Raw genomic sequence first — 13,290 nt, forward strand, 5'->3', positions numbered from 1 at the left:
CCCCCCCTCCCTTCTCTTTTCCCTTCGTTTTCCTTGTTTTCAGATTGTTTGATTCTTTGTTTGTTTGGTTGTTTTGTTTTGTTTTGTTTTGTTTTGTTTTGTTTGTTTCCTTCAACCAAGAAAACCCCTCGCTATTTGGGATCAGATCGTCGCCGGATCATCTTTTAATCGTCCTCTCTCTTTGATCTGACGCCACTTTTGGCCTCTCTGTTTTTGCCCTTTTCTTCTGTCTTTTGAATGCTTAAGAGGAAGAAGAAGAAGGGGAACGGGTTTGTTCTTGACGGGTTTCTCTTCTTTTTGGTGTTCTTTGTTTACTGGGTTTGTTGTTCTTGTTCTTCTTCTTCTTCTCCTTCCTGGGTTTTGACTGAAATCACCTCTGCTTCTCACTCACATCATCGTGTCTGTTTCTGAAATCATTTGGGTTTCTTTTGGAATTTCGTTTTCTGGGTTGTATTTGACTTTTTATCTATGAACTTGAAGCAACTGAAGATGCTGAATCTGAGCCTTTTGAGTTTGATTCTCACATTCCGACTCTAAGCTTCGTTTTTATTTTCGACTGTTCTTGGTAAGGCAAATCTGTTTGTTCTTTCAATCAAGGAATCTGTATTATTGGCGATAAACAGAACTGGGATTTCCTGTCCCATTTCAACAGAGTAAGGTGAGAATAATTTTTTCGTTACAATAAATCCCGATTCAATTATTTTATGGCTATATCCTTGGGTTCTCGATTTTGATCAGTTAATTTAAGTCGCTTTGTTTGCCTGGTTATAAATTAAACACGGAGGATGTTTAATTTCATTCAACTTTGAAGGCACTGTTCCTCAGTAGTTTTGATTTTTTTTTTTCCCTTTTCTCAGGCATTGCATTTGGGGGAAAACGCAATCATTCGAATGAAAGAAGCGGATAAGAACTTGGATCCTCAACTATGGCATGCCTGTGCGGGAGGCATGGTCCAGATGCCTGCTATTAACTCCAAGGTCTTTTACTTCCCTCAGGGTCATGCCGAGCACGCTCAGGCCGCCGTCGATTTCACTTCTTCACTTAGAATCCCGCCGCTTATTCCATGTAGAGTGCTCGCCGTCAAGTTCTTGGCTGATCATGAAACGGATGAAGTTTATGCGAATGTACGACTGGTTCCACTGGCGAATAACGAAATTAATTGCGAGGAAGAGGGTGGTTTTGGGAGTAATGGGTCTGAGAATAACATGGAGAAACCGGCTTCCTTTGCCAAAACGTTGACCCAATCCGATGCTAACAACGGCGGTGGGTTCTCGGTTCCGAGGTACTGTGCGGAGACGATATTTCCGAGGCTGGATTACACGGCGGATCCGCCGGTTCAGACGGTGATTGCTAAGGATGTCCACGGCGAGGTTTGGAAGTTTCGGCATATTTACAGGGGGACGCCTCGTCGGCATTTATTAACTACTGGGTGGAGTAGTTTTGTCAATCAGAAGAAGCTTGTCGCCGGCGATTCGATTGTTTTTCTGAGATCCAAAAATGGCGACCTCTGTGTTGGAATCCGGCGAGCCAAACGGGCAATTGGGTGTGCTGCTGATCACCCATATGGCTGGAATCCCGGCGGTGGAAATAGCATCCCACCCTACGGTGGGTTGACGATGTTTCTGAGAGATGAGGACAACAAGTTGAGTAGAAAAGGGTCTTTGAGTTCTAATGGTGGTGGGAGTTTGAGGGGAAAAGGCAAAGTTAGGCCAGAATCAGTGATTGAAGCGGCGGCGCTGGCAGCGAGTGGGCAGGCGTTTGAGGTGGTTTATTACCCACGCGCCAGCACGCCGGAGTTCTGTGTTAAGGCCTCATCGGTTCGAGCCGCCATGAGAATCCAGTGGTGCTCTGGTATGAGGTTCAAGATGCCATTTGAAACTGAGGATTCTTCTCGGATTAGTTGGTTTATGGGCACCATTTCCTCTGTTCAAGTTGCTGATCCTATCCGCTGGCCGAATTCTCCATGGCGGCTTCTTCAGGTAATCTCCTCCTCCTCCTCTGATCCGGACTGTCACTGAACTGCATTTATTCAACTGCCATGCTGCTTTTTAGTACCAAAGTTCTTATTTTGTCTGGTTCTATGTATTCATAGTTTCAGTTTCGTGAATTTTAAGATTTCTAGGAGCTCATAAAGATGATACTCTTTCTGGGTTTATTTGCCTTTTGACATATCGTTCATTCTCTATTTGGGCTTGCTGATGAACTTGTTTTGCTTGAATTCAAGAGCTGATTTGTGAGTCCCGCACTGGTTGGAGAGGGGAACGAAGCATTACTTATAAAAGTGTGGAAACCTCTCCCTAGTAGATGCGTTTTAAAACTCCGAGGGGAAGCTCGGAAGGGAAAGCCAAAGAGTACGATATCTGCTAGTGGTGGGTTTGGGCTTTTACAAATGAAATCATAGTCATAGTCCCCTAATGGGGTGGATTGTAAGATCCCACCTTGGTTGGAGAGGGTAATGAAGCATTCCTTACAAGGGTGTGGAAAACTCTCCCTAGTAGACATGTTTTAAAATCCTGAGGGGAAGCACGGAAGGAAAAACCTAAAGAGGACAATATATGCTAGTAGTGGATTTGGGCTGTTACACATGGTTTTAGAGCCATTCACCGGACTGTGTTCCAGCGGCCGTGGATTGTGAGATCCCACATTGTTTAGAAAGGGGAACAAAACATTCCTTGTAAGAGTGTGAAAAGTTCTCCCTAGCGGACGGTGGGCTTGGGCTGTTACATGAATTATATTAGTTAGTGACACTGTTGAAGTACAGTGGTTTATAGGGCCTTTAAATTAGTGGCACTGTTGAAGTACAGTGGTTTATAGGGCGTTTAAATTGCCATTTCTTGTATCAGCCACCAAGCAGTAAATTTCAATGTATCTTGAAACGATTGGTTTATTACTATAGGCTCAATGGTAAGCTACAATTTTGTTGATATCTTGTTCTTGGATTTATGTGTGGTAAAACCTACTACTGCAGGTGACGTGGGACGAGCCAGATTTGCTACAGAACGTGAAGCGTGTTAGCCCATGGTTGGTCGAACTGGTATCGAACATGCCCGTCATTCAACTATCACCATTCTCTCCACCAAGAAAGAAGTTTCGACTACCTCAACACCCCGACTTTCCCCTCGACAGCCAATTCCAATTGTCGTCGTTTCCAAGCAATACCCTTAGGCCAAGCAGTCCCATGTGTTGTTTATCTGATAACACTTCTGTAGGCATACAGGGAGCCAGGCATACTCAATTTGGAATATCTTCCTCAGATTTCCATCTCAACAACAAACTTCAACTTGGGCTGCTTCCATCCAGTTTTCAGCAGCTTGATTTTCACTCCAGAATTTCCCATAGATCGGTTACAGACCACAGAGGCAGCGGCAGTCAGAACTCGTCGGCACTGCTCAATGCGGAGAACACTGGTCCGAAGTTGGAACGATCCGATTCTGTGAAGAAGTATCAGTTTTTACTCTTTGGTCAACCTATACTCACTGAACAGCAAATCACACGCAGCTCTTCCGGTGACGTTCACTCACCTCGGACCGAGAAAAGTTCCTTAGACGTGAATTTGGAGAGAGTGAAATTCCTATCTGATGGCTCAGGATACACTTTCAAGCAGCAGCAGATATCTCCAAACAAGTCACCGGGAGCTGGATTTCCATGGTACCAGGGTTATCAAGCCACTGAACTCGGCCTAGACATCGGTCACTGCAAGGTATTCATGGAGTCAGAAGATGTAGGCCGAACGCTTAACCTTTCGGTCATTGGCTCGTATGAAGAACTATACCGGAGGCTGGCAAACATGTTCGGAATGGAGAAACCAGACATTCTTAGCCATGTCCTTTACCAAGATGCAACAGGTGCTGTCAAACAAGCTGGAGACAAACCATTCAGGTATCATATCAACAATTCTGTTAGTTGATTTCTCTCTTACACACTCACTCACCATGTTCCTCGCATATGATTTCATTCAATCGTGTTCTTCCTTTTGATTTCAGTGATTTTATCAAAACAGCTAGAAGACTGACGATTCTAACTGACTCGGGGTCGGACAAGATGGTCGGAAGGTAAGTTTCGATTTGTTGGTGCCATGTTTGTTGTAGCTGTATGTATGCAAGTTAGAAGAAAAGAATGAATTTTGGTTGAAAATTTGTTTGTAGGAGATTGATGGATGGACTGCGAAGTGGTGAAAATGGATTAGATTCCTCAAACAAGACGGGCCCCTTGAGCATATTTGCATAGCCTCTCCTCTTTTCTGATTGTGTTTGTGATATAAGAACGAATGATGAACCCAACAACACTATCTGCAGAATTCTGCTACCTTTATTTTCAATCATTTCATCACCCATCTTCTTCTCTTATTTACTATGTATCATCAAATGCAACTGTTCATAATGTCTAACTCGATCTTAATGCCTCCTAATGTTATGCATGTTTTGACCCCGATATCATTCCAGCTGAACTTCCATTTAGATCCCTATAATAGTTACTTTGACCCGTTACGAATTGCCGTCAGGCCCACCATTTTTAAAATGGGTCTATTAAATGGAGAAGCTTTGCCCATGGATTGGGGAAGGGAATTAAATGCATAATGTTTTATACCAAACCCGTACTACACCTGAATGAATGACAGTGTGTAGGGCAAGTGATTAAAAAAAAATTGGGGGGTTGGATTTGAATTATGAAGAGAAAAGGGGGTTTTGTGCAAATAAGAATAATATTTTAAAATTTAAGTTGGAAGTCCAAAGCAGGCACACGTGGGAATGGGGCAGAAGTCACGTGGCGTCCACCTTTTTGTGTCGCCGTTTTGGTGCTTGAGCTTGTGCTTGTTTCATGGTGCAGCTGCTTGGGAGTCGGAGGTTTGACTCTCCACCCCCTCCTCTTTTTCATTCAAACTCAATTTTATTAATTACATTAATTACATTAATTAATCACATTAATATTATAATATATAACATCCATTAATACAAATCCATAATTAATTGCTGATGATGATCCCAATGTGAAACTAAAAGCAGACAATTGGTCAATGATTTTGAACTTACCGCCAACCCAATCACTTTTTATATTATTATTATTTATACAATTCTTGCCTAAAAAAAAATGAAAATAAAATACTAATCTAATCAACGGATATCTCATTAGAATAAGTCAAGTTACCTATCGATCGTTTTGAAAATAACATGATCTTATTTTTTTTTTTTAATTAAAAGAAGCAGTAAAAATACTTAAAAATGCTCGCTTATAGCACGAAGTTGAATGGTGAGTCATAACATAAATATAAATAAATAAATAAATAAATAAATTAGGAGAGAAAAAGGGTATTTTGGGTTGTGTTAATGGGTGTCATTTTCATGGATTATATATATATATATATTACTTTAACTTTGACATTAAGCAACTTCTGTGTTTTACACGTGATCCAAGAACCCACAACTCACAACTTTTGTCCCAAAAAAAAATTAAATTGAATACAAAATACATTAAAATTTATATTTTGTGGGAAAATTATTTTTAATTAAGCTCTCTTTTAAATAAAATAAAATAAAAAATAGAGATATTTATCATTTAAAAAAGGCTTATTATGCGTGTAAAAGTAAAGAAAATCATATTTAAAATAGTAGTTGTATAATTTAGTAGTATTTTTTAAAATTATATTATACTTTAAATAAATAAATGTATTATATGCCCATCCACCCACGCAACAATCTCCTTCTTTTACCACATTAATTAAACCATTATGTTATATTATTATTTGATTAAAAATATTATTTTAGTTTTTTTTTTTTTTTTTTAATCAAAATGTATTTACTCTCTATTAATAATTTTCGTAAATTTTAAAAATATACATGATCAAGTATGATAAAAAATAGATTTCACAATAAGTTTTAAAATTTATGAAATTATAAAAACTAAATTAAAAACTAAAAATGAGGTGGAATTTGGTTAGTGAATAGTTAAGGAAGTAATTAATGAAATTAATATTAAAAAAACATGATTAATTAGGCGGAAAACGAAAGGTGTAGAAGGTCAGGGGCAGGCATACGAACGGAAATTCAGCGGGCAGTGAGTGGTCACGTCGAGGGGGTGAATGTGAGTTTGTCGTATAATGGGCAAAGTGGTAATTTGGTAGCAAGCGACAGAGATTTGATGACGTGGCGTCTATACCCGCCCGTGCGGTGAGTTTTTCTTGCATGCGTCCCCATCACAGTCCTAACGAACCAATTTTTTTCACCACACGCGGCGCGTGATGTGTACGCTATCTGAGCGCTAACGTGTACGGAGCAGATCCTCCGGTAGTATTTGATAGGGATTTTGATCGTTGTGGACCACGCGATATTTGTTTACTTCTCGCGATATGAAACCGTCTCCAAATTTGTACGATAATTTGCTTTCTTTGTTATTAATTTGTTTGGCGATGCAGGAAATTGAAAGCTTTGTCGTTATTGGAGGGAGGGAAAAGGGGTTTATTTCCAGAATTTTAATTACCAATAAATGATTCGGACTAAATTCAATTGGTTACTTCAAACCAATAGTTACTAATTTTTTAGGTCTGGTTTTGTAAATCATTTTGTTATTTACTTTTTTTACTCACATTTTTAAATTTAAGGCCAAGTAAATTAATAAAAAGGTTTAGAGGAAAATGGTCCAAGTCGCGGCGGACACGTTTACGGACACGTTTATGCATGTTATCCTATAGTAGGATCATGTGATTGTCTCAGAACAACCAAGCTGGTGGGATACTCATGATATGTAACGATTCACTTTTCAAGAGACTCACGTCATGGACCGTCATTTACTTATCTAAGATATTTAAAAAACACAACAATTTAAAACTTTAAAATGACTAAGTTCAAAAAACATGAGACACCATAGAAAGATGTCAAAATATGAATTTAAAACAACTAAGTTCATAAACATATAAGTACGACAAATATGAGACACCAAACTATCTTGAGCCCTAAAGCCTCACAAGCTTGTGCACACCCTTGCCTCAACTGCTCCACTTAGGTCTCATTTGAAAAGAACTAAAGTAACATTAATGGGTATAAAAATACTCGGTAAATAATTTGGTTGTAGTTCTTAGTTTGTTCTTAAGTCTTATTCTCATTTATTCATATGTTGTTGATTCGGTGTTTTATTCATACTTAAGAGTTCATACCTAAGTTATAGGATTTTTTAGGCTATCCTCTAAGTGTACTTGGTTCACCTAAGCCCGATTTGTGGTCACGATGCGGAAGTAATGAGTTCTATTTTCTTAGCCCTATCTAGATTGTCAATTCTCATGGTTCGTTCTTAAGGTTCTAAGGTTCTAGGGTATCTTGGTTATATGTTCTATTAGTCCCTTTCATCATCATCATCTTTATCAACCTATATCTCATAGGTTCTCAAGACGGGACTCTAACGTCGGTTCCAACTCATGTTCTCTTCATACCATTATGGACATTATTCTTAAATTCTCTAGTAAGGATTAGTCGAGACTATGACCCTCAATTGAGTGAACTCTCATTTATGGTCTCTTACTTTAATCCAAACAAGATCATGAATAATAAGTCATAAGTGGTTGCACAATGAGTTCATAAGGTTCTCATAGGATTCATACATTTTTTGGGCTCAATCCTAGTTCTATCTACAACTGAGGAAGGTATTAATGTAAACTCATGCTAAATGGTAATGGTTCACTAATAGAAATTAAATGGCAAGCCCCTAATAGTCTCTACACATACAAGTAAATCATAACCATTTCTAAAATGTTATTCAAATGCTCAACAATTCAAGTCGAGTTCATGATTAAAAATTAGTTCATGAATCTCTAATTGTCCTCGTATAATAGGATAATCATATCATGCTTTCAATTTTGTTCAATTATGTGCTTTTTCTGTCATTTTCTTAAATCAACAAGATCCATTAACATTTGATGGTTAATTTGCTCGAAAAAACTTTGGATAGTACCCGTGAAGTTACCTAAAAAATCGAGTTGCGATTCTCCTCTTTCGAGCTTCTTTGTCTAAATTCCCTCTTCAACCTCCTTGTAAAGAGTCTTTCCAACAATACTCCCACAAACTTGAGCCCAAACTGTAACGACCCACATCTACCGCTAGCAGAGATTGTCCTCTTTGAACTTTCCTTTTCGGGCTTCCCCTCAAGGCTTTAAAACCCGTCTGCTAGGGGAAGGTTTCCACACCCTTAAAATGGTGTTTTGGTCTCCTCCCCAACCAACGTGGGACATCACAATCCACCCCCTTCGGGGCCCAGCGTCATCGCTGGCACTCATTCCTTTCTCCAATCAATATGAGACTCCCTCCAAATCCGCCAAACACGTACTGAAACTCCATGAATTCGAGATTCAAACTTCTCCCGACTAGCTTCTCTAATTCCTTTGAACAGTTCAGTCTAAACATCCTTTAATCCAAATATTACATGATAATCCTTAAAGGAGATTCTTTTAAAAAAGAAATCCTACAGAAAACAGAAGAGTATTTGGTCAGTAATGATAGTTTTATTTGCTTGGCTGGACTCTTTAACAAAGGATGTTCATAAAAAACAGTGCAGACGGCCAAACATTCCTCGATGCATGAAAACAAAATATCAAACTAACTCCACTCCACTCAACTCAACTTACTTGTCCAGACAAATAGAAAAGGTTAATGCAAGTGAGGCGTGAAGTTTTAACCATAGACATAAGAGACTCATATAATAATTTGAACATTATTTCTGAGGTAATCTTAAAGGAGTCACGTTGTAAGAGGGATTTGGTACTGTGTACGTAGTTAACACAAACAGAGGCTTCTAAGCAAAGGCTATTGGTAGAGTAAATAAATAGAGAGACTGGATGGGTTTCTGCTGTGTGAACACTGTACCATATACCGAATAAATGTTGACGCTCACTAAAAGCTTACAAAAGAAGATGAAAAAAAGTAAGGCATTGCAGACGGCAAACGTACCTGTGTGGCCCCCAATCTCTTTCACAATCAAAACATACATTTGATGTAATATTGACATAGAACCACCACTATGCCGTAACCCTACAAATAGGACACACTAAACTGCAACTTGCCTGCTGCTACGTCCAATCAATTCCATAATAGCTAATACACACAAGAAACAGGAAAACCCTTCTGCTTCGTCTCAACAAATTTTCTTCTCTTTTTTGGTGAAAACAGAACACACTGCCCACTTGGTGACAGTTGCAGCTCTACGTGCCTAATTTACGCCGTCTAGGTAGGTAGTTCAAACTATTCAATCTACAAAAGTGCACATGTCCCTTTGCATGATCAAGTTCAGATACGTGTCTAATTGTTAATGGGAAAGTGAAAAACTTTTCACCATATTCCTCCAGGTTTTAAAACAATGGTATGTTTCGTTCTTCTCTCCAATTGATGTGTAATCTCAGAGTTCTTGTGTCATTGTTGGCACACTTTTCGGTGTCCCTTAAGGTTTTGAAACGAGGGTATACCTTGTTCCCTACTCTAATAGATGTGAGATCTCACAATTCCAGCGTTCTCATGACACACTGCCTAATGTCTTGTCTCTAAAACTATTAGGAACAGCCCAAGTCCAAACCAATGAGAGTGTGTTTCATTACTCCCTCCAACCGATGTGAGATCTCACAATTCCAGCGTCCACGCTGGCACACCGCCCAATGTTTGGCTCGTTTACCATTTGTAACAACTCAAAACCACCGCTAGCGAACATTGTCTTTCTTGAGTTTTTCCTTCTTAATTTCTCCTCAAAATTTAAAAAGTATATCTACTAGAGAGAAATTTCTACGTATTTATAAATAATCATTTGTTTTACTCATCAATCGATACGAGATCTCACAATATCCAGGACTCATTCTCATCTCAGCTAGCAGCAATACTGGAACCCGCTTGCATGGGGGTTGAAAAGAAACAAAAATGGATATCTAGAATATATATACAACTTCATAGAACAATTACAGGTTATATGCAGCTGTTGAAGTATTAATACACTGACAAATGGAAATGGGAATCCAAAAGGACGGTGCATGGGTGCTTTTTATGGGTCGACAATCGGCTTAAAATCTCTGTGGGATTTACTTTCATAGGGGTGGAGACAGCTGTATTGCCCATCATTTCAGTCTCTTCCGACTGGATGGATCAATATTCCCAACTCCCCTAAAGAATCACATCTTGGCGGTCATAGTTAGAATTGATGCCTCGATTGTCCTTGAGATTAAGAAATTTTAAGATTGAATAAATGTCTATTTATCCCACTTTAGATGGTTCACAAGCCTAACTTTAATTTGTAATAACCCTCCACATGAGTTTCCCAGATTAATATCTATCATGTACAATTTTCTTTCCTCAGCAGGCTTTCTACAGATATCAATGGCAGATTACTACCCTTGGGAACATATAAAAATAAAAGTTTAAGATCCACACGTCTAGACAGATGCAAATTACGAATGGACACTCATATAAAAAATGCACAATATTTTATTGATCGGTCTTGATTCCCTAAGAGGAAAGTTTTACCTTCATCTACCAACATAATTATACAGCATAGTTGATTTAAAACACAGCAACCTAATGTATGCATTGGAAGCAGATCAAATGTCAAAAATCAAGACATGAATATGATGACAGATTAGCACACGAACCGATACAAGATACAAACAGACGATCTCGACTATATGCCACATAGTATTTAACAAATAAATCAGAACAAGGAGTCATTGTGTCTACTAATTTAAAATTAAATAAATAAATCAATCAATCAAAGGAAGAGACGAATGACAAACCTGGCAGGAACGGCAGATACTGCAATCAAAGCCACTGCAGGTTGCTCAGATAGCGGCCAATTTTCTAGCTAATCGAGAAACTTAGCATATCCAATTTCATCATAAGAAAGAAGCAACTCTAGTTCGTTAAAAAGCAGTGTACAGTTTTCGTGATCACAGAAGAACGTGAACTTCGAGAATTTATGGGAGCATTCTGACCCCCAAGTTTCAGAAACTATTCATCAAACTCTGAGCAAGACAACATAGCCATCACTACAGTTCTACCCAGAGAACAACCAAAGGAGAAGTCGCCAATCTGAAGCTTGCCAATACGTCCAGCTAATTGAATATGTTGAAATTTTGACATAAGAATCAAGAATGTTCTCATAAATTAAATATGAAGTACGAAGGATCAGGGAAATCCCATGAATCAGAAACAAAAAAATAAAACCCTGAATAATAAGCATAATAGTCGGGTAACAGGTAAATAGTGACGCCCACAACGTATTCTACCATCCAATCTCCCACATATAGAAACAAAAATATACTGTACATATATCTGCCCCAAGCACCGATGCTCATGCCAACCGCAATGGTGTCCATGACCGTCGGAAACCACCTTTTCAGGCTTAAAATAACGTAATATGATTGACCCATGATCATTCCAAAACAGTAACCTCATGATCCACTCTCCAGTAGTTTGCATCATTGAACTCCTTGATCCCAGCCTCATTTTCATCGGAATTCTCCTTTTCTGGCACCTTGGGGGCAACGCTCCTCTTCAGTGGCCCTGCTTCCCCAACAATCCCCTCCTTGAGAGCCTGCTCCATAGCCTTCTCAGTGCCCTCTAACTCCACACCAACGAACTCAACATCTTCTTCGAACAATGAGGGCACAGCTGTATTTTTCTGACTTTGATCACTGCCTTCTGATCCATCGCTTGAGCCTGTTGTAGTTGGAGAGCCATTTGGAAGAAAGGCTTCTCCCCTTGTTGGAGAATTGACATTGGGCGCTGCTAATTCAATTTGAGATAAATCATTGGGATCAGAATTGTCATTGTCCTCAAACGGGTTCATTCTTGAACCGCCAACTTGCAAATCTGATGTTTCACCCCATCCTACCCAGTCAGGCAAAGGCCTGTCTCCATACATATCCCCTGCATCTGGTGTCTCAAACCTGAAGAATCCCAAATCATTGGATGCACTCAACCCAGAGTTTGAGATCCCGTCACCAGCAGGTTCACTCCCAGAAAATCTATCAGGAAGCCCCGACTTTGAACAGGAGGTGTCCACCACAGAATTCTTGCTAATGGTCAACTCCTCGCCAATCACGACCTCATCATCACTGCTGCTGTTACCACCATTAGAAGTTCCATTCAGGTTAATCTCATCCATCCTCTCAGGGGGTGCTGTGCCTGCAGCTTCACTACTAACTCTGTCGTCTTGGAATGCGAACCAATTGGAGTTGGTGAATAGGCTACTGCAAGAATGAAACATTCCATATTATACATTCCACATAGTAGCTCAATCAATAAAAGAAGCTAGCCCGTGAAAAACAGACACAATCGGAAGTTCACATACACTTCCTAGATGAACTTTCTCATAGCCATTACAAAGATAAGAATCAATATATGATGAATTATAATGAAGAAAAGTTCCCTCTTCACGCCCAACATCCCATCCTAAGTGTTCAAGCATATGTAAATATGCCTACAAATGGGCCGTGAACCATAGGAAACAAGCCTGGAGATTCAACAAGAAGAATGTTGGTATAAGAACAAAATCGTTCAAAACTAGATCAGATCATCTACATAATAAAGACCAGGCTTAAGTGAAATAGTCATCCTGCCATGCGACACAATTTCCAGGCAACAATGGTCCTGTCGAGTACTTTCATGTTGATCCAAACAAGGTCAGTTGAATGTCATATCCGATCAGAGCACATTTACTTCGAAACGTTGTAACCATGAAGTACAAGATCAATCCAATAAAGGGGCATCAAAGAACTTATCTCACAAAGGATTATTTGCCACAGTTACAAACCTAAATATGAAGGCATGATCATAGTCAAAGAGCTAAGCATTTTGCTGGTTTTTTTCATAGTTGATAATTATGAAACTCACCTTCCTTGATCATCACCAAGCCTAAGTGATGATATAACAACCTCAGCAGATTCATCATCAAAATATACATCCTGTACTCAAAGGACACGGCAGATCAGTAAGAAAATTGAGAAAATTTAAACAAGAAAATGAAAAGATGTCCTGCACCCACCACCTAGCTAATACATTGTAAACCGTATTCTTAAAGAACCTCACTAAAACTATGTCAGTGTTCTAACCAAAAACCAACTTCCCACAGTAAACAGAAACCTAGCACTCCATCATCTAAAATAACATTATTACCTCATCATCTTGACCAAGAGATCTAGGGTCCTGCAACCAAAACAAAGAAAGAATACATAAATAACTCCAATCTTCACTCATTCTCCTCCACACACAAAAAAAAAAAAAAAAAAAAAAAAAAAAAAAAAAAAAAAAAAAAAAAAAAAAAAAAAAAAAA

The 13,290-nt window shown here is 39.0% G+C and overlaps 2 protein-coding genes across 4 annotated transcripts in view; one reads left to right on the forward strand and one right to left on the reverse strand.

Moving 5' to 3' along the window:
- The first annotated feature begins 87 nt into the window (after window positions 1–87).
- Window positions 88–4,431, forward strand: LOC111795965 (auxin response factor 18-like). Its single transcript, XM_023678621.1, has 5 exons — window positions 88–658; window positions 858–1,979; window positions 2,969–3,879; window positions 3,984–4,052; window positions 4,146–4,431. The coding sequence occupies exons 2-5, from the start codon at window positions 891–893 to the stop codon at window positions 4,225–4,227; spliced, it is 2,151 nt and encodes a 716-aa protein (XP_023534389.1). The 5' UTR covers window positions 88–658; window positions 858–890; the 3' UTR covers window positions 4,228–4,431.
- A 6,634-nt stretch (window positions 4,432–11,065) lies between these two features.
- The window catches only part of LOC111795956 (serine/threonine-protein phosphatase 6 regulatory subunit 3-like), a 9,945-nt gene continuing 7,720 nt past the window's right edge, over window positions 11,066–13,290 (reverse strand). Inside the window, exons 17-20 of one of the 3 annotated variants that reach the window (XR_002815272.1) lie at window positions 13,134–13,163; window positions 12,852–12,922; window positions 12,310–12,471; window positions 12,074–12,208 (exon numbers count right to left, since the gene is read on the reverse strand). Coding sequence is in view for 1 of the 3 variants with exons in the window: in XM_023678604.1 (XP_023534372.1) it covers window positions 11,389–12,208; window positions 12,852–12,922; window positions 13,134–13,163 (921 nt within the window). In the remaining 2 variants the exon portion in view is untranslated. Of the gene's footprint in view, window positions 12,209–12,309; window positions 12,772–12,851; window positions 12,923–13,133; window positions 13,164–13,290 lie in introns of all 3 variants that reach the window. The other 2 variants (XR_002815273.1, XM_023678604.1) reach the window with 2 other exon arrangements.

Source organism: Cucurbita pepo, chromosome LG05 (genome assembly GCF_002806865.2).
Source record: "Cucurbita pepo subsp. pepo cultivar mu-cu-16 chromosome LG05, ASM280686v2, whole genome shotgun sequence".
NCBI lineage: Eukaryota > Viridiplantae > Streptophyta > Magnoliopsida > Cucurbitales > Cucurbitaceae > Cucurbita > Cucurbita pepo.